We start from the raw sequence: 20,790 nt of genomic DNA, 5'->3' as shown, positions 1-20,790 counted from the left end.
TATCATTTAAGTTCTTATTCATCTTGGATTTCTCACAGTACTTCAAAATACTGCTTTATTTTGTTGCTGTGAGAATCCAGAATATGAAGATATAACAATAAAGTACAGTTTTTTCCCGACATAAATTTTGCAATATTTTAATTCCCCAATTGGGAGTGAAAGTATCAGGGTCAGGAATATTCTTTTTAATCAGTACCCAGACATAGTGCTTGGCACATGGTGTACTAAAGTGAATAAGTCAAGTGACTCTGTGTTTAAGGTAGTCTCTCTAGAAATGGCATTTGGGGATTTGTCTGTTTTTATTTTTATGGATAAAAGAATTAAGGTGGAGAATTGGGAAGTTTGTATCATTCTTTTTGTCACAGCCTTAACCAAGAAAATTTTGATTTAATAAATTCATAGATTTTTACCTTTTTTTCAGTGCAAGCATTTATTACTAATATAGATTATATTTTCTAGAGTAGTGACTCTTAACCTTTTAGAGGATTTTGTTAAAAACCATTTTTGAGAATATTATAAAAGTAGTAGACTACCTCCCCAATAAAATGTAAGAGGTAAATTTTGCATGTAATTTGAGGTAATTCAGATTCCCTAAGACCCAATATATAGAAAAAAAATATGTAGGGATATACACATATAACTTCACTGAGATAATTCACCTACCATACAGTTCACTTATTTAAATTGTGTAATTTAGTAGTTTTTAGTACAGAGTTGTGTGACCATCCTTATAATCAATTTTATTTATTGAAGTATAATTATCATACATTGTTAGTTTCAGGTGTATAGTATAATCAGCAATTCTGTATATTACTCCAGTGCTCATCAAGATACACGTAGTCTCAATTCCCTTTATTTATTTCCCACATACACCAACATACCGCCCCTCTTGTAACCACCATTTTGTTCTCTGTATTTAAGAGCTTGGGTTTTTTTAAATCTTTTTTTCTTTGTCCATTTGTTTCTTAAATTCCACACATGAGTAAAATCATGGTGTTTGTCTTTCTCTGTCTGACTTTAAGCATCATACCCTCTAGGTCCATCCATGGAGTTGTAATTGGCACTATCTCATTTTTTATGGCTGAATAATAGTCCATTGTGGATACACATACCACATCTTCTTTATTCATTCATCTATCAATGGACACTCGGGTCGTTTCCATGTCTTGGCTATTATAAATAATGATGCAGTAAACACAAGAGTATATTTCAAATTAGTGTTTTGATTTTCTTTGGGTGAATTTCCACTAGTGGATCATATAGTAATTCTATTTTTAATTTCTTGAGGAACTTCCATATTGTCTTCCACAGTGGCTACACCAATTTGCATTCCCAACAGTAGTGCATAGGGGTTCCTTTTTCTCCACATCCTTGTTAACACTTGTTATTTTTTGTCTTTTTTATTTTAGCCATTCTGACAGGTTATAAGGTGATACCTCATTATGGTTTATCTTTCATTTCCCTGATGATTGGTGTTGAACATCTTCTCATGGGTCTCTTGGCCATCAGTATGTCTTCTTTGGAAAATGTTCAAGTCCTCTGCCCATTTTTTTATCAGATTCTTTTGGTGTTGAGTTATATATGTTTTAAAAATGAGCCCCTAATTGGATATATCATTTACAAATATTTTCTTTTCTTCAGTAGGTTACCTATTTGTTTTGTTGATAGTTCCTTTCACTGAACAAAAGCTTTTTATTATGGTGTAGTACCAGCAGTTTAATTTTGCTTTTGTTTCCCTTGCCAGAGGAGACATAGGGAGAAAAATGTTACTATGGCCGATGTCAAATTACTGCTTTTGTTTTCTTCTAGAAATTTTATGGTTTCAGGTCTCACATTTAGGTCTTTATTCCCTTTTGAGTTTCCTTCTGGGTATGCTGTAAGAAAGTGGTCCAGTTTGATTCTTTTGCATGTTGCTGTCCAGTTTTTCTAGCACCATTTGTTAAAGAGACTGTCTTTTCTCCATTATATATTCTTGCCTCCTTTGTTGTAGACTAATTGACCATATAAGTATAGGTTTATTTGAGCTCTGTGTTCTGTTCTATTGATTTATGTGTCTCTTTTTGTGCCATTACCATACTGTTGTGTCTACTACAGCTTTGTGATATATCTTGAAATCTTGGATTGTGATAACTTCTAGCTTTGTTCTTTTTCAAGATTGCTTTGGCTATTCAAGGTCCTTTGTGGTTCCATATATAAATGTTGGGACTGTTTTTCTAGTTCTGTGACAAATGCCATTGGTATTTTGATAGAAATTTGCATTAAATCTTTAAATCTAGATTGCTTTGTAGAGTATGGATATTTTAATAATATTCTTCCAATCCATGAACATTGAATATCATTCCACTTATTTGTGTCATCTTCAGTTTCTTTCATCACTTTTATAGTTTTCAGAGTGCAGGTCTTTTACCTCCTTCGTTAAGTTTTTCCTATGTATTTTGTTCTTTTATGGTACTGTATTTTGTTCTTTTATGGTACAATTAGAAATGAGACTGTTTCCTTAATTTCTCTTTCTGCTACCTCATTATTAGTATAGAGGAATACACAGATTTCTGTATATTAATTATGTATTCTGTGACTTTACAGATTTCATATTTCAGTTCTAATAGTTTTTTGGCAGAGTCCTTAGGGTTTTTTATATATAGTATCATGTCATCTGCAAATAGTAAAAGTTTTACTTCTTCCTTACCAATTTGATGCCTTTTCTTTTTCTGATCTGATTGCTGCAGGTAGGATTTCCAGTGCTGTGTTGAATAAAAGTGATAAAAGGTAACATCCTGTCTTGTTCTTGTTCTTCTTAGAGGAAAAGCTTTTACCTTTTCACCACTGAGTATGATGTTAGCTGTGGGTTTTTCACATTGTTGAGGTATATTCTCTCTGAACCTACTTTATTGAGAGTTTTTATCATGAATAGATGTTATCCTTTATCGGATGCTTTTTCTTCATCTATTGTGATGACCATATAGTGTTTATCCTTCCTCTCATTAATGTGATATACACATTGATTGATTTGCAAATATTGAACCACCCTTGCAGCCCTGAAATAAATCCCATTTGATCCTAGTGAATGACATTTTTAATATATTGTTGGATTCAGTTTGTAATATTTTGTTGATAATTTTTGCATCCTTATGTTCATCAGAGATACCTGTAATTCTCTTTCTTGTAGTGTCTTTATCTGGTTTTAGCATCAGCGTAACGTTGGCCTCATAGAATGAATTGGAAGCTTTCCTTCCTCTTCTAATTTTTTGGATAGTTCGAGAAGAATAGGTATTATCTCTTTGTTAAATGTTTGGTAGAATTCACTTGTGAAGCTGTCTGGTCCAGACATTTGTTTGTTGGGAGTTTTTTTATTACTGATTCAGTTTCATTACTAGTAATCAGTCTGTTCAAATTTTCTCCTTCTTCCTGATTCAGTTTTGGGAGGTGATATAATTCTAGGTTGTCCAATTTGTGGACATACAATATTTTCATAATATTTTCCTATAACACCTTGTAGTTCTATAGTGTTGGTTGTTATTTCTTTTCTTTAATTTCTGATTTTGAGTCCCCCATTTTTTTTTTTATGAGTCTGGCTAAACGTTTGTCAATTGTTGATCTCTTCAAAGAATCAGCTCCTGGTTTCGTTTATCTGTTCTATTGGGTTTTTTTTGTTTGTTTGTTTTTTATTTTGTTTATTTTTGCTCTAATCTTTATTGTTTCCTTCCTTCTTCTGGTTTTGGGTTTTGTTTGTTCTTTTTCTAACTCTTTTTTTTTTTAAAGATTTATTTATATATTAGAGCACACGAGCAGGGGGAGTGGCAGAGGGAGAGGGAGAGAGAATCTCAGGAGACTTCCCGATGAGCACAGAGCCTGATGCAGGGTTCGATCTCACAACCCTGAGATATGACCTGAGCTGAAACCAAGAGTCAGACACTCAACTAACTGAGCCACCCAGGTGCCCCTTATTTTTCTAACTTCTTTAGGTATAAGGTTAGGTTGTTTGAGATTTTTCTTCTCCAGGTAGGCCTGTATTTCTATAAACTTCCTTCTTAGAACAACTTTTGTTGCATCCCAAAGATTTTGGACCATTGTGTTTTCATTTTCATTTGTCTCCATGTATTTTTTATTTCCTCTTTGATTTCTTGGTTGTCCCATTCATTGTTCAGTAGCATGTTATTTAACCTCCATATTTGTGCTCTTTCCAGATTTTTTTCCCTGCAGTTGATTTCTAGTTTCATAGTATTGTGGTAAAAAATGGTGCATGGCATGACTTCATTCTTTTTGAATTTTTGAGACTTGTTTTGTGCCTAATATGTGGTCTCTTCTGGAGAATGTTCCCCTGTGCACGTGAAACAAATGTGTATTCTGGTGTTTTAGGATGGAATGTTTTGAATATATCCATTAGATCCATCTTGTCCAGTGTGTCCTTCAAAACCACTGTTTCCTTGTTGATTTCCTTTTGGATGATCTATCCATTGATGTAAATGAGATATTAAAATCCCCTACTGTTACTCTATTACTATCAATTTCTTTATGTTTGTTATTACCTGCTTTATGTATTTGGGTGCTCCTGTGTCGGGTGCATAAATATTTACAATTGTTATATCTTCCTGTTGGATAAGTCCAGATAAGTCCTTTTTTTTTTTTAAGATTTTATTTACTTATTTGACAGGGCGGGGAGGGGGGCACGCACAAGTAGGCACAGTGGCAGACAGAAGGAGAGGAAGAAGCAGGCTGCCCGCCGAGCAGAGAGCCCGAATGAGGGGCTCAATCCCAGGACCCTGGGATCATGACCTGAGCAAAAGGCCGACACTTAACCAATTGAGACACCCAGGCGCCCCTGGATTATTCCTTTTATGACTATATAGTGTTTTCCTTTGTCTCTTGTTACAGTCTTTGTTTAAAGTCTTTTTTGCCCAATCTGAATATTTTTACCCACTTTCTTTTCGTTTCATTCGCATGATAATGCTTTTCTATCCTGTCACTTTCAATCTGCGTGTGTCTTTAGGTCTGAAATGAGTCTCTTGTAGGCAGTATATAGATGGGTGTTGCTTTTTTACCCCTTCTGTCACTCTATTCCTTTATTGGAGTGTTTAGCCTATTTACATTCAAAGTAATTATTGATAGGTATGTATTTATTGCTGTTTTGTTACTTGTTTTATGGTCTTTTTGTAGTTCTTCTCTGTTCCTTTCTTCTCTTGCTCTTTTTTCTCATGGTTTGTTGGCTTCCTGTAGTGATATACTTGGATTTCTTTCTATTTATTTTTTGCATATCTATTACCATTTCTTGATTTGTGGTTGCCATTAGGTTTGTATATAATATCTTATGAATATAGCAGTCTAAAGCTGATGATCGCTTAAGTTTGAACGCATTCCTTACTCCTCTCACTCTTATGTTTAGGTATATGGTGTCATCCTTTTGTGAATCCCTTGACTGATTCTTATTGATATACTTATTTTTACGGCTTTTGTATTTCCTACTCATTCCTGTTAATGGTCTTTTCTTTCTGCTCAGAGTCCCCTTTAATATTTCTTGTAGGGCTGGTTTAGTGGTTATGAATTCCTTTAACTTTCGTTCGGGAAACTCTTCATTTCTCCTTCTATTCTAAATGATGGCCTTGCTGGATAGTCTATTCCTGGCTGCAGTTTTTTTCTTTCAGCACTTTGAATATATCATGCTCATCACCTTCTGGCCTGCAAAATTTCTTCTAAAAAAATCAGCTGATAGCTTTATGGGGTTTCCCTTGTATGTAACTTTCCATTTCTCTTGCTGCTTTTAAAATTCCCTCTTTAAGTCACTACTTTTTGTCACTTTAATTTCTATGTGTCTTGGTGTGCACCTCCTCGGGTGGATTTTGTTGGGGATTCTCTGTGCCTCCTGGAGCTCAATTTCTGTTTCCTTTCCCCAGATTCAGGAAGTTTTCAGCTCATATTTCTTCAAATACATTTTCTGCTTCCCTTTTCTCTCTCTTCTCTTCTCCTTCTGGGATCCTTATAATGCAAATGTTATTACGCTTCATGGTGTCACTGAGTTACTTAAGTCTTTTTTCACTTTTTATTATTTCTCTTTCTCTTGCTCAGCTTGAGTGCTTTCTATTACTCTGTTATCTAGGTCACTGATTCGTTCTTCTGCTTCCTTTAGTCTACTATATATTCCATCCAGTGTATTTTTTTTTCAGTTATTGAGTTCTTCATCTCTAATTGGTTCTTTATGGTTTTTGTCTCTTTGTTAAGGGTCTCATGAGGTCTTCCACTCTTTTCTTAATAGTCTAATGAGTATCTCTATGACCATTACTTTAAATTCTTTATCAGGCATGTTACTTACCTCTGTTTGGTTTAGCTCTCACTGTGATTTTATCCTGTTCTTTCATTTGGGATATATTCCTCTGTCTCATTTTGTCTAATTCTGTGTCTAATTTATGTAGTAGGAAAGTTAGCTACGTCTTCTGCTCTTGAAAGTAGTGGCCTATGAAGAGGGCCTGTAATGCCCGGTAGTGTGTTGTTCTCTGTTGACCGGAACATGGTGCTTCAGGGGTGTCTCCTGTGTGTGTTGCATGTGCCCTGCTGTTGTGACTGAGCTGCTTTTGCCTTCTGTCCATTCATCTGCTGTGGCTCTCTGCCTGTTGTGGGCAGGATTTGATCCTTTTTTTGTTAGTGAGCCCATCTGGGGCCACCTTGGGCTTAACTTGAGTCAGAACAAATGTTTGCCAGACATATGGTAGCACAGAGCTGTAGGAGAACATGAGGGCAGGGTGTATGGTGTCAGCAAGGTTGGCAGCAACAGAAGGAGACCTGCAGCTGTTGGGAACAGAGGCACATGGGTTGGAGGGGACTGGCCCACAGAAGCGTGTGGGGGTGGATCAGGTGGTATTAGCAAGGTTTGCCCGGTCTGCTGTGGGAGAAGATCTGGAGTGGGGTTCTGGCTGGTTGGGGTGTGTCTGCAGGAGAACAGGTGGGCAGGAGGCACTATTAGTAAGTTAGGTAGTAAGTGTTGGTACCCCACTGGTTCTTGCAGGTGTCTTTGTGTTTATGCTGGCGGGTGGGGGAGAGCAATGGTGCCTGCCAGCTCATTTGTTCCTGGAGAAGTCTCCCAAAGATCCCTGCTCCTCCAGCACTTGCTTTGAGGTTAGTAAGCAAATCTCCCTCCCAGATACCCAGGTTTTTTTCAAACTGCTGCTTCTATGCTCTATCTCATTGGGGCTGTTTCTTGTGCTGTCTCTTTAAGGCTGGGTGCTCAGTTTCCTCTCACCCTCTCTGTTCTCTCACAAGCCCCCTGATTTTTAAAGGACCAGGTTTTAAGCCCTGCTGATGGTAAGAACTCACAAAATTTGACCCCTCTGGTTTTCAAAGGTAAATACGGTGATTCATCTACCCTGTGCAGGCTCCCTGGTGTGAGTCTGTTTCTCTCCTCTTTCAGGCCTGGGGTGTTCCTCCCAAGGAGAGTCCCATGGATCCATTTAGCTCTCAACCTATCACCACCCTTCCTACCTTCTTTGATATGGCCTCTTCTCTACATTTAGCTGTGGAAAGTTTGTTCTGACAGTCTTCAGGTCATTTTTTTTGAGTTATTTACATTGATACGGCTATTATCTAGTATCTGTGGAACAAGGTGAGCTTAGAGGCCTCTCACTCTGCCGTCTTCCCTAGAAGTCTCCTCTTTTCACTTTCTTGATGATATCTTTTGAAGCAGAAAGGTTTTTCATTTTGATGAAGTCCAATTTATTTTTTGTTGTTACCTGTGATGTCTTCTTTAGTGTTATTTCTAAGAAGACTGCCTAGCCCTAGGCCATAAAAACTTACTCCTGTATTTATTCTAAGATTTTTATAGCTGTTACATTTGGATCTATCATCCATTTTGAGAAATGCAGATATGAGGAAGGAGTCAACATCTTTATTTTACATGTGGTTTTTCTTTTTAAAGATTTTATTTATTTATTTGACAGATAGCAAGAGAGGGAACACAAGTAGTGGGAGTGGGAGAGGGAGAAGCAAGCTTCCTGCTGAGCAGGAAGCCCAATGTGAGGCTCAGCACCTCACATTGAGGCTCACCTGAAGGTGAGCCACCCAGCACCCGTACATGTAGTTTTCCAGTTATCCTAAAACCATTTGTTGAAGAGACTATTTTTACCTTTCATTTAATCATGTTGGCATCCTCTGAGTCCCATTCTTAGACCCTCCTCCACATCCATCAATCTAGCTCTAAAGAAAGGTACAGAGTTACTTGAAAGTCCTATAGGATACCAAAAAAGTGGAGGAGAAACCACATTGGGTTTTAAGTTGAGCGTAAGTTAAATCCTTATTACTACTCTATTAGTTATCTAGTGCTGTATAAGAAATTTACCCCTGGGCGCCTGGGTGGCTCAGTCGTTAAGCGTCTGCCTTCGGCTCAGGTCATGATCCCAGGGTCCTGGGATCGAATCCCACATCGGGCTCCCTGCTCAGTGGGAAGCCTGCTTCTCCCTCTCCCCCTGCTTGTGTTCCTGCTCTCACCGTCTCTCTCTGTCAAATTATTAAATAAATCTTAAAAAAAAAAAAAAAAAATTACCCCCAAAGTCAGGGGCCTAAATCAGTGTGATTTATGTAGGTCATCAATTTGAGAGACTTAGTTATGTAGTTTGGCTCAGAATCTCTCATGAAGTCACAGTCAGTATGTTGGTACTGCCATCAAATCAAGACTTGCTTGGAAATGGAAGACCTGCTTCTAAAATGGCTCACTCATATGGCTGTTGGCAGAAAGCAGCAGTCCTTACCATGGGAACCTCTCTATAGGGCTCCCTTAAGTTCCTTTAAGTGTTCTCATCATGTGGCAACTGGCTTTCTCCAGAGCTAATGATCTTAGGGTAAGGGAGGAAGCTGAAGCGCTTTTATGACCCAGTCCTAGCCATTATGCATTGTCACTTCTGCCTTGCTGTTTTTGTCAGAACTGAGTCACCAGATCCACCCCAAGGGGCTGCAGGATTTGGAACCACTTTTTTTTTTTATATAATATAGATTTTTATTTATTTGAGAGAGAGAATGAGAAAGAGCATGAGAGGGGGTAGGGTCAGAGGGAGAAGCAGACTCCCCGCTGAGCAGGGAGCCCAATGCGGGACTCGATCCTGGGACTCCAGGATCATGACCTGAGCCGAAGGCAGTCGCTTAACCAACCGAGCCACCCAGGCACCCCTGGAACCACTTTTTAAAATTAATATCGAAGAATGTGTGAACGTTTTAAACTACCATATGTATTTGTCTTTTTTATTAAAAGTAAGGTCTAATTCTGAAAAGCTAACGTTCCTTTATCTTATATGCTCATTTGTTGCCTAATGAGATGATTTCCAAGTAATTAATATTTTTTTTTACGTGTCGTTGATGTTTCCAATCCAACCACTCTTAGTATATCTTAGTATCAAAACAAAGCAGAGAAGTATGTCTATCACAAATGTCATATCAGAAAATATAAGAAAAATAACATGATTTCTAAACTGAAATAAGTACCAAAATATTTCCCATTTTCTATCCCTTCGTTCTCACTAGCCATTTTCCAGTCCCTGGGAAGGAGCATATGAGTAGTTACCTTTGAAGCTGTCTTTGAGTACTTCATGACTCTATATACTAGCTGACCAGTTTTGACCACTTTTAACTCAAGAAACATTTTGAAGTTAGCCAATAGTTTTGTAGCAAGAGCATATGAGCCTGTTTCAGTACTTTACTTTGTAACTTTGGTTCCTTCTGCAAACTTTTTTATAGGTAATGATTTTACATGACTTTGGAACTGGTCTCTAGTGGGACGCTGTGGGAGGATGAACACAGAAGAGCTAGAATTACTGAGTGACTCCAAATACAGAAACTATGTAGCTGCAATAGACAAAGCACTAAAGAATTTTGAATATTCCAGTGAATGGGCAGATTTGATATCAGCACTTGGAAAACTTAATAAGGTATGTCCATTTTACTCATTTCATAAAAAGTAAAAATCAGAAGTCTGAATTTATACTTATTGGATTTCTCTAAAGGTTGAAGTAAAGAATTGTAAAAACATAACAAAAGCTCAGAATTACTTTTGGTACTGCTATTTTACTTCATGAGTTGCCTACCTATATAGCCAGGCATATTTTTGTGGCCAAAACAACAACAGTACTTGAAAAATATAGTTATTCCATCATTGCTGTTAAAAACACAAGACTAGAAAGCAAATATGCTAACTCCGAGGGCTAACAAATTTCTGTAATTGATCATCAGATACGGTTCTGCAGTTCCTGACAGCAAAATTTTAAAACTGCGTATAGAATGTAGTAACTTCTCTGTCCTTTGCAAATGTCATACATATAGCAGTAAGGAAAATTTTGTACCCAGGAAATCCTTAGATATATTCAGTACTTTTTACAAAAGTGTCAAGTAGTCACTTAGGCCTTGGCGGTTCCACCTTGAGTATTTCCCCTTAACATATCTGGTTTTAATCCCCTGTTATAGTGGCATTATGAATCAACTCATAGTTTTAAATTCTAATGCTGTTTTTTGTTTGTTTTTTTCTTAGATCAAACTTTTCTCACCTCACACCTATAGTTTTGGAGGGTTTTTGTTTTTTTGGTTTTTTGTTTTGTTTTTTTAACAGTTCTTGAATTGGGATGCTTTTAAATATTAAATGGAGTGGAGAAGAAGATAGGAAATGAGAGCTCTTCTGGTAGCTTTTAACATCAAACAGCTGAGCATACAATTATTAGTAAAGAAATTGTCTTAAAATGCATTTCAAGGACACTACCGTTCAACCTCATACATACTATGGGTAATTACTTTGGTATCTTCAAAAAAAAAAAATAAAAACTTTCATTTTTAATGTGCCAAGGACTTATCTTAAAATTAGATGCACAAACTTCTGTTTGACATGTTAACTTCTAACATTTATCATTTGCAGTTTGATAAATTCTCAGATTTTTTACAATAGCCTCAAGAAATTGCATTCAAAAGTATGAATATGCTTAAAAGTAGTTAGGTTCTTTTTTGTTCTGAAGAGTCTCTTTCTGAAAACTTACTAGAAACTATGTTTAAAAGTAATTTATTAAATTGTGGAAATTAATGTACATAACTGAGTACATAATCAATATTTATGAAAACATTTTCCTGTGTCCAGATAATACAAAGTAGGATATGCAAGTCATTGAAAAAACTTACTTTAAGTTGAGAAACAGGCAAGGATTGTATGTTCTATATGTAATATAAATTTGTTGACCATAGTCTAAATACATGTTTTAATATAAAATTTTATTGTTTATTAATATACTCAATTTTTACCTCATTTATAAAAGTTTTTCAACTTCGAAATACTTTTAGAAAATGGTGCTATATTTTACTTTTTAAATTTTTCTTGGTACTGATAGAATTTTTTATGAAAACATTTTGTGTTACAGATCATTAGTTATAACTTCTTTTTTTACTTAATAACTAATCTCCTTTGGGTGGTTTGTAAAATAGAATCTTCTATAAATTCTACCTTATTATCTCTAAAGAAATGTTATGTTTGAATAAATACAGTTGTATTTGGTTCACTTGGGAAATTAAGTTAGTAAAAACAATTGGGCAATTATAATCTTAAGTAGATTCTTTTAAGCATTAGAATTCCTTGCTATCATATGATATATTAAAGCAAAGGTTGTCCCTCTTCCAACTACATATTTATATTGAGATCTGGTTTCCTTCATATCTTTCAAACAGTGTATCAGAAATAGATTGAAGGATAACTGACATTAAAGATTTGCAAAAATTAGGGCACCTGGGTGGCTCAGTTGGTTAAGCGACTGCCTTCGGCTCAGGTCATGATCCTGGAGTCCCGGGATCAAGTCCTGCATCGGGCTCCCTGCTTAGCAGGGAGTCTGCTTCTCCCTCTCCCGCTCCCCCCTCTTGTGCTCTCTCCCTCTCATTCTCTCTCTCAAATAAATAAATAAAATCTTTAAAAAAAAGATTTTCAAAAATTAAATCATTGCTTCTCTTCTGAATAAATTTGGCAAAATATTGTTTTTTTAATAAAAATATTTCTGTTAACATGTAGTGGGTTTTTTCCACAAAATAATTTTTTTACATCCTCGGTTTTAATTTTAAATATGGCATATACTGATAGATGTAACTGACTAAGACAAGAATTGTTTGGCACCCTTTATAATTTTTTAGATTGTAAAGAAGTCCCATACGATTTTTGATAATTCTGTGTTAGAAAATGGAAATAAAAGATAAAATTTGTTTTTCTCAACTGAATTAAAATGTTTTCTTCAAGGTTTTACAAAATAATGCGAAGTACCAAGTAGTACCCAAAAAGCTGACCATAGGCAAACGCCTAGCTCAATGCCTACATCCAGCATTACCAGGTGGAGTTCATCGAAAGGCACTTGAAACATATGAAATTATCTTCAAAATCATTGGACCTAAGAGACTTGCCAAAGATCTTTTTTTATACAGGTAAGAATTATTTTATTATGTGTAAATAAAAAAACATTTTTAACTGTTTTATGTTTTGTGCAGTAAAAGCTAAAATATTGAAAACTCCTTAATGGAAGTTTTTAGACATCAGTGTCAAATATTTCTGTAGTTAAGTGCCTCAGAAAAATTTAGGCTATTCCTTAATGTAAGATTTTTTTCTTCTATGTCATTTATGAAAAGTTTTTGTTTAAAATTGTTGAGACTACACTACTTTCTGCCTTTTTAAACTTGAGGACTACACTGAGAAAAAATAAGATACTTTTATCTCTCAGCAGCTTTCAATGTAGTTGACCGTTCTTTACCTGAAATAGTCTTTTTCTATTGGCTTATATTCTGCAGTTTACTTTCTCAGTCTTTATATGGACATATGGAATTTCTTAAAGCCTGCTTAGTCTTACGTTTTCACTTTATATTCCTTTGTTGGGTGAGCTTATCCACACCTGTGGTTTATCCTTTAAGTGCTGACTCCCAACTTTTTATCACCAGTGTTGGCTTCTGCTTTAAACTTCTGGCTTACTTGTCATCTCTGTGTGGTTCTATAAAAGCAACTGAAGCTCACCCTCTTCCAACCTAACCTCATTTTCTATAAACCCAGCCTTCTGCAAGTGCACTAAAGTTCAGTAAATGGCACCATTTTCCATCCATTTATACAAGCCTGAAATCCAAGGGTTACACTTAGTATCTTGTTTTCTTTGCCCATATTATTCTTCCTCCCATGAACAGTCTTCACCAAGAGTTTTGTTTCATAGTGGTGAAGAACAGAAGTTTAAGAATCAAAATGGTTTGTCTTTACCATTACCAGCTCTGTGATCTTGGATCATTTTCTTCACCTCTCTGTGCGTATTCTCATTTGCAAAATGAGAATAAGATTACCAGTTTCACAGGATGTTAATAGAATTAAAAATGTAAAGACGTATGAAGTACTTAGAACAATGCAGCATATGAGAAGTACTCAATAAATGTTAGCTATTGTTCTGATAGATGTTCCAGTACATCTACTTTCCATCCTCACTGGCAGCATCTGCTCTAATGTCACTGGCCTCCTAACACACACATAATATTGTTCTTATCCTTTTATACCCTTTCCTCTACACAGTACCAGAGTAAACTTTTTAATACATTAAATGTCATTCTCCTGCTAAAAACCTCCATTGACTTCTTCCTGTTACTTAAAAGTAAAATTCAAAGTCCTTACTATGGCTTCTAAAGTTTTATATACTTTGGCCCTGCCTGTCTCAATTACGTCCAACTCCTACCACTTTCCACCCAGTTTACTCCATTCTGTGACACAGGTCTCTTTGTTTACTCTTCCTCATTTTTTTGTTTCTTTCCTTCACCCTGTAATGCTCTAATCCAGGTCTCTGATTAAATATCAAATCCTCGGGGCGCCTGGGTGGCTCAGTCGTTAAGCGTCTGCCTTCGGCTCAGGTCATGATCCCAGGGTCCTGGGATGGAGCCCCGCATCGGGCTCCTGGCTCGGCGGGGAGTCTGCTTCTCCCTACCCCCCCACCCCCCGGCTGTGTTCCCTCTCTTGCGTGCATTCTCTCTCTCTCTCTCTCTCTCTCTCTCTGTCATAAATAAAATAAATATCATCCTCAGAGAAGACTTGCCTAGTTACCCTATCTGTAAGAGCCCTTCCTCTACATCTTTGTCATTAGTACCCTGTAGTTTTACTGTGATGTATTTAGAGGGGAGGTATCTTTTTATTTATCCTGGTTGGGATTCATTGGGATTTTTAAATCTGTGAATCAGTAACTTTCATCAATTCTGAATCTCTTCAGATTGCCTTTACTCCATCTATTCTCTCTCCCCGTTTTAGAACTATGCATAAGCATGTGTTAGATCTTCTCATCTGGCTTCCACATCTCTTATCCTCTCTTCCTTGTTCTCAAACCTCTTCTCTGTCTTTGTTGCATTCTGGGTGATTTCCTCTTACCTAGCTTCCAGATTACTAATTCTCTCTCTCTCTCTTCATATATATGTGAAATTTTTTCTCATCCTTATTGAGGTGTAGTTGGCATACAACATTGGATAAGTTTAAGGTGTACAACATATTTGATATATGTATATAGTGTGAAATGATTACCATAAGTTTAGTCAACACATCCATCATAACCTCAGTTATGATTTTTTTCTTACAATGAGAACTTTCAAGGTCTACTCTCTCAGCAACTTTCAAAGACAGTGTTATTAACTGTAGTCACCATCCTGTACCTTATATCCCCAGAACTTATCTTCTAACTGAGTTTGTACCTTTGCCCACCTCCACCCACTTCTCCTCCCCACCCACCCCAGGCAACCACCATTCCCTTCTGTTTTTATGCATTTGGTTTTCTTAGTTTCCATATTTAAGTGAGATCATATAATATTTGTTTTTCTCTGACTTATTTATTTCACTTAGCATAATGCCCTCGAGGTCCGTCCAGATTGTCACAAATAGCAAGTTTCTTTTATTAATGACCAATTAACACTCCAGAGTGTGTGTGTGTGTGTGTGTGTGTGTGTACATCTGCACAAGCACGTGTGACAGTTTATCTGTTCATCTGTCCATGGATAGAAGTTATTTCCATGTCTTGGCTATTGTATATAATGCTGCAGTAAACATGCAGTGCAGATACCTCTTCATTGTCATGATTTCATTTCCTTTAGATATATATCCAGAAGTGAGATTTCTGGATCACATTGTAGTTCTATTTTTAATTTTTTGAAGGACCTCCATATTTTCCATAATTACTGTACCAGTTTGCGTTCCATCCAACAGCATACAAGGGTTCTCTTCACATCCCTGCCAGCATTTTGTCATCTCTTATCCTTTTGATAATAGCCTTTCTAACAGTTAAGAGGTGATACCCCATTGTGTTTTTGATATGCATTTCCCTGGTGATTAATGATGTTGAGCACCTTTTCGTGTACTTATTGGCCATTCTAGTATCTTCTTTGGAAAAGTGTTCAGGTCCTTTGCCTGTTTTTTAATTGGATTATTTGAGGCTTTTTGGTATTAAGTCACGTGAGTCCCTTAAATTAATTTTGGATATTTACTTTTTATCAGATCTGTGGTTTGCAAATTTTCTCTCATTCCATAGATTACCTTTTCATTTTATTGATCATCTTTTACTGTGCAGTAGCTTTTTAGTTGGATATAGTCCCAGTTGTTTATTTTTGCTTTTGTTGCTTGTGCTTTATCAAAAAAAATCAATGCCAAGACCAATGTCAGGGAGCTTTTCCCCTATGTTTCCTTCTAAGAGTTTTATGGTTTCTGGCCTTATATTTAAATCTCTACTCCATTTCAAGTTAACTTTTGTGTGTGGCATATGGTAGGGGTCTAATTTCATTCTTTTGCATATGCATATCCACTTTCCCTCTTTCACTCTTGATGTTGGTACCTCAGACCTTATTTTTTTCCTTTGATCAACCTTGTCATGGGTTTATCAGTTTTGTTAGTCTTTTTAAAAACAAAGTTTTAGTGGCACTATGGTGGCTTAGTCAGTTAAACAACCCCCTCTTGATTTTGACTCAAGTCATGATGTCAGGGTCATGGAATGGAGCCCCATGTCTGGCTCCATGCTCAGTGCAGAGTCTGCTTGTTTCTCTCTCCCCCCTGCCATCTCTCTCTCTCTCAAATAAATAAAATCTTTGAAAATAGATAAAAATAAAAACCAACTTGGGACACCTGGGTGGCTCAGTTGGTTAAGCATTGAATTCTTGATTTTGGTTTAGGTCATGATCTCAGGGTCCTGTGATTGAGCCCCACATCAGGTTCCCTGCTCAGTGGGGAGTCTGCTTCTCTCTCCCCTCCCCTCTCTCTCTGCCCCTCCCCTTGCTCATGCTGCCTCTCTAAAATGAATCAATCTTTTTTTTTTTTTTAAGATTTTATTTATTTGAGAGAGAGTGAGCAAGAGTGAGAGATCACAAACAGTGGGAGCAACAGAGGGAGCGGGAGAATCAGGCTCCCCACTGAGCAGGGAGCCCCACGCAGGGTTTGATCCCAGGACCCTGGGATCATGACCTGAGCCAAAGGCAGATGCTTTAACCAACTGAGCCACCCAGTCAACCCTAAAATAAATAAATCTTTAAAAAAATAAAAACAACCTTTTAGCTTTCCTGGTCTGCTTTACTGTGCATATATGTTTTATCTTTAAATTCTGCATCAGTGTCTTAAAAAACACTATTTAAACTCATTAACAGGCTATTTTTAATAGTAATAAATACTGCATTTCAAAGAACAGCACTTAGAAAAACCACAAATTTCTGAATCAGTGTTGCATGTAATTTTCTAATAACTTTCTTTTTTTTTAAATCTTTTATTTAAATTCAATTTAATTAGCATATAGTGTATTATTAGTTTCAGAGGTAGTAGATTTTCTTTTTTTAATGCAAGACTTCTATAACTCATGCTTGCTACTTTTTCAACTCATTAATTACACAAATTTTACTTTACGAAACTGTTGGCTAGTTGGCTTAGTTGGTAGAGCATGCAACTCTTGATCTCATGGTTGTAAGTTCGAGCCCCATGTTGGGTATAGAGATTACTTTAAAAATAAAATCTCAAAAAGAGAAAGAAGTTACAGGAGGAAAAAAAAAAGGAAAATGGATGAAGCAGGACCCTGGGAAAAGCTGGCATTGGGCCCTGGCACTTATGGGGGAAGGTAGCTTTGAGGAGGCTTCACCTGTAAATTTAGATCAGACTACCTAAAATTGGAGGCAGAAAAGTGGGAAACTGAGGGAGTTCTCTCGATGACCTCTATTTACTATATAAACTAGGAGCAAGAGATTCTTAATGTATTTGCTAAGCACTTCAGCACAAGAGGACTTGATGCTAGGACGTTAGGATACAGAAACAAAAAAATAGTCACGGTACCTTGCTTTCTGATATTTACAGAACTACCTATTAGAATTAATAAGTACAGAATTACGTACTTGAATAAGTGTTGGGTACTATGGGAACACAAAATAGGGAGCCTAACCTAGTCTAATTAGAGGACAGGTTCCTCCAGGAAATGGCTTAGGCTAATTTCTGAAAGTCTAGGAGTCACCAGACAACAAAAAGTATGTAAGTAAAGGAGCAGGAATTGAACCTGTCAGAGCATCATGTAGAAAGGTCTGGACACCAAAAAGAGCATGGAAGGTTCTAAAACAAACCTGAAAGGAATTCTTCAGTATAGCTGGAGCAGAAGGTTCAAGAGCAAAATTGGTGAGCTTTATGTGGTCTGTACAGAGGTATGTAGTAGCAAAATGTCAAAAAATGGTAAAAGCTACATTAAACTAGATTGTATCTGAAAGGCAACAGGAAACCAGTGAAAGGTTTTACTGAGAACAGGTGCTTCGGGTCAATACTAAAGCAGTACCTGGTTAAGTCAGGGTGATTGAGCTCTATATAATGTTTGTGTCTTCTAAGGAAAAGTCTGGTAGTGATGGAGATAATTTACAATATTAAAAATATCTAGAAGAATGACTTGGAGAGAAAACTTGGTGATTGATGACAAGTTAGAGGCAATTTTTTTAAGAGTCAAAGATCACTCCTAAATTTATAGCTTTTTGGTCAACCAGATGGATGGTGATGCCATATTTTGAAATTGTGAAATTTGAAGACTTTGTGAAATAACCACTGGGTTTATGAGTATGAAGCTTAGGTGAGAGACCTGAGTTGATTAAATGGATGTAGAAGTCATCAATATAAAGGATATCATTTTGAGTTGATCAGTAGAAGTTATTTCATCAAAATTTGAATCAAGATTTATATATATATGTAGGTACATATGAATTAACATTTTGTAGTTAAAGTGCTCCCCACCCCCTTTTGTTTCTATTTTTTTAATAGTTCTGGGTTATTTCCTCTTCTTGCGAATGCTGCCATGTCTGTGAAACCAACATTGCTAAGTTTGTATGAGATCTATTACCTGCCTTTGGGTAAAACACTGAAACCTGGTCTTCAAGGATTGCTAACTGGTATTCTGCCTGGCTTAGAAGAAGGATCGGAGTACTATGAGAGGTAAGGTGGTAATGTTATTGGTGCAGCTAAGTAAGCAAAGTCATAGATTTGTCAGTAAGCATCCTTGGATTAATAATGTTTTAACCTCACAAAAATTATTCTAGACGCTTCAGTATATGACCTGAAAGTTTCTATAACAAAAAAAATATTTTAGTATATGTAGTTTTGTGTATTGCACTGAAAATATAGGTACGTAGTAAGAGCACAGACTTGGGAGGTAGATGGACTGGGTTCAAATCCTGGCTCAACAGACACTGGACAGCTTAGGAAAGCTTTTTCAGCATTTCAGAACTTTATTCAGTTTCTTCATCTATAAAACAAATGTAATACTCTATTCTGTTACTGTAATAATGAAATCACTTAGCCTAGTCCCTAGCACATATAAGTCACTCAAAAAACTGCAACCCATAATTTAAAATAATAATATATAGGACCTTAAATTAATAAAAGGGAAATTGGACCATGTGCCAACAGTTTTTAAATTACTAGTGGTGGAAAAGAGCCTAACACCAACTACAGTGCTATTTCACTAGCTGTAACATGATGCTCTTGATATTTTAACTTTTTAAAGAAAATGAATTAATCTGTTTTGGAGCCTATAATTACTTCTTAGGAAGTTTATAGCTATAGACAATGCATGATGGCCTTAACTATCTTTAGTAGCTTGTTACTGATATTCTTACCACAAAGGAAATTGTGAGTTAAGGTAGCAAAAACAGAAAATGCCAAGCTTAAGTTGAGTACACTTAATGATTTAAATTTAAATAATTTATTCTGATGCATTGGCCAGCTACTCTATTGTGGTTCATATGTTCCTATAATGGGAGTAAGAATCTAATCCTGAAAATACTGGATTACCTTCCTAAACTACTGGAGAAAATATAATTTCTGTCTAAAAACTTTTCTTTTGTTAACTTTTTTACTTGCTTAGAATTTTAGAAACATACGACGTAATTTCATTTAGTGTATAACTGAGTTGTGTTTCTAATGTTATATTAATTCTAAGGGAAACACTTTATAAGTCTGCTAGTCACAATTAAAAATTTAACATAATAATGATTTTTATGAGTGTGGTATGCCTATGATTTATCTCATTACGTGTCTTAGTCCGTTTGAGCTGCTGTAACAAAATACCACAGTTTGGGTAGCTTATAAACAACTAAATTGTCACACTTCTAAAGGCTGGAAGTCCAGTATCAGTATCAACAAGGTTATGTTCTGGTGAGGGCCCTCTTCCTGGTTCATAACTGAAGCCTCCTCCCTGTGTCCTTACACAGTGGAAAGGACTATGGAGTTTCTGTGGGATTTCTTTCATAAGAACACTAATCTCATTCATGAGAGTTCCACCCTCATGACTTAAGCACCTCCCAAAGGCTCTGCCTCTCTTGATGTCATCGTTTTGGGGGGATAGGGTTTTAACATGACTTTTGAGGAGACACAAACATTCAGACCATAGCATTATGTTTTAGCAGTTATTCCACACAAATTCTAATAAAGGGATTTATAAACATGTTCTTTTAATCCATAGCTCTATTAAGGCCAGAAGGGAGTATAGAGTTAGGTTAAATCACATAGCAAGTAAACAGTAGAACGCATCATCAGATTCTTTTAATTCTGACTCTACTGTACTACAATGTAATAAATTTTTAGGTATTATGTTATTCTATGCTTGAAACAAATCAAATGTAATTTATTTTTAAATGTAGTCCTTAATAAAGCAATAATGCATCTTTGATTTTGTTATAGGTCTGATTCATTAAAGTTTTATGAATTACAGGATGTGAGGGCAATCTGGCTGTGACATCTGTCACCGGTGCATTGATCACTAGGGTTGAATCAGCTGACCTGGCTGACTAGACAGGTGGCCGCTTCTTCCTTCACTGTTCCATGTGTGTCCCTCCTGAAGCTGTGTGCTTGATCAAAGTGGACAACCTTCCACAATAGAGGGGGACCGTTCTCCGGTCAAGGCTATATGAGTAGCTGTGCTCCCCTGCTAGAATCTCCAACAAACTTTCAAAGTTATTGTGAATTACATAATATGATTTCAAAGAGAAGGAAACATTTGGAAAACGTCCTTTAAGAATTCATGGGGTGGGGAAGGAGGGGCACCTGGGTAGCTCATTTGGTTAAGCGACCGACTCTTGATTTCAGCTCACGTCTTGATCTCAGGATTGTGAGTTCAAGCCCCACATTGAGCTCCATGCTGGGTGTGGAGTCTACTTAAGGGAGGGGTGCACCTGGGTGGCTTAGTCGGTTAAGCACGTGGCTCAGCTCAGGTCTTGATCTCAGGGTCATGAGGTCAAGCCCCATGTTGGGTTCCACAATGGGTGTAGAGCCTCCTTTAAAAAAAAAAAAAGGAATTTCATAGAAAT

At 36.6% G+C, this 20,790-nt stretch overlaps 1 protein-coding gene across 10 annotated transcripts in view; it reads left to right on the top strand.

Annotated features, from left to right (window-relative positions):
* Positions 1-20,790, top strand: part of DOP1A (DOP1 leucine zipper like protein A) — a 113,864-nt gene that overhangs the window by 34,402 nt on the left and 58,672 nt on the right. For 6 of the 10 annotated variants that reach the window (XM_027600887.2, XM_027600891.2, XM_027600884.2 and 3 more), the window contains 3 exons: positions 9,709-9,899; positions 12,227-12,408; positions 18,248-18,418. In XM_027600887.2, the coding sequence (XP_027456688.1) occupies positions 9,762-9,899; positions 12,227-12,408; positions 18,248-18,418 (491 nt within the window). In that variant the 5' untranslated portion in view covers positions 9,709-9,761. Of the gene's footprint in view, positions 1-9,708; positions 9,900-12,226; positions 12,409-18,247; positions 18,419-20,790 lie in introns of those variants that run through there. The other 4 variants (XM_027600890.2, XM_027600894.2, XM_027600888.2 and 1 more) reach the window with 1 other exon arrangement.

Source organism: Zalophus californianus, chromosome 7 (assembly GCF_009762305.2).
Source record: "Zalophus californianus isolate mZalCal1 chromosome 7, mZalCal1.pri.v2, whole genome shotgun sequence".
NCBI lineage: Eukaryota > Metazoa > Chordata > Mammalia > Carnivora > Otariidae > Zalophus > Zalophus californianus.
Note: the sequence above shows the minus strand (reverse complement) of the source record. Positions and strands in the feature narration are given on the sequence as shown.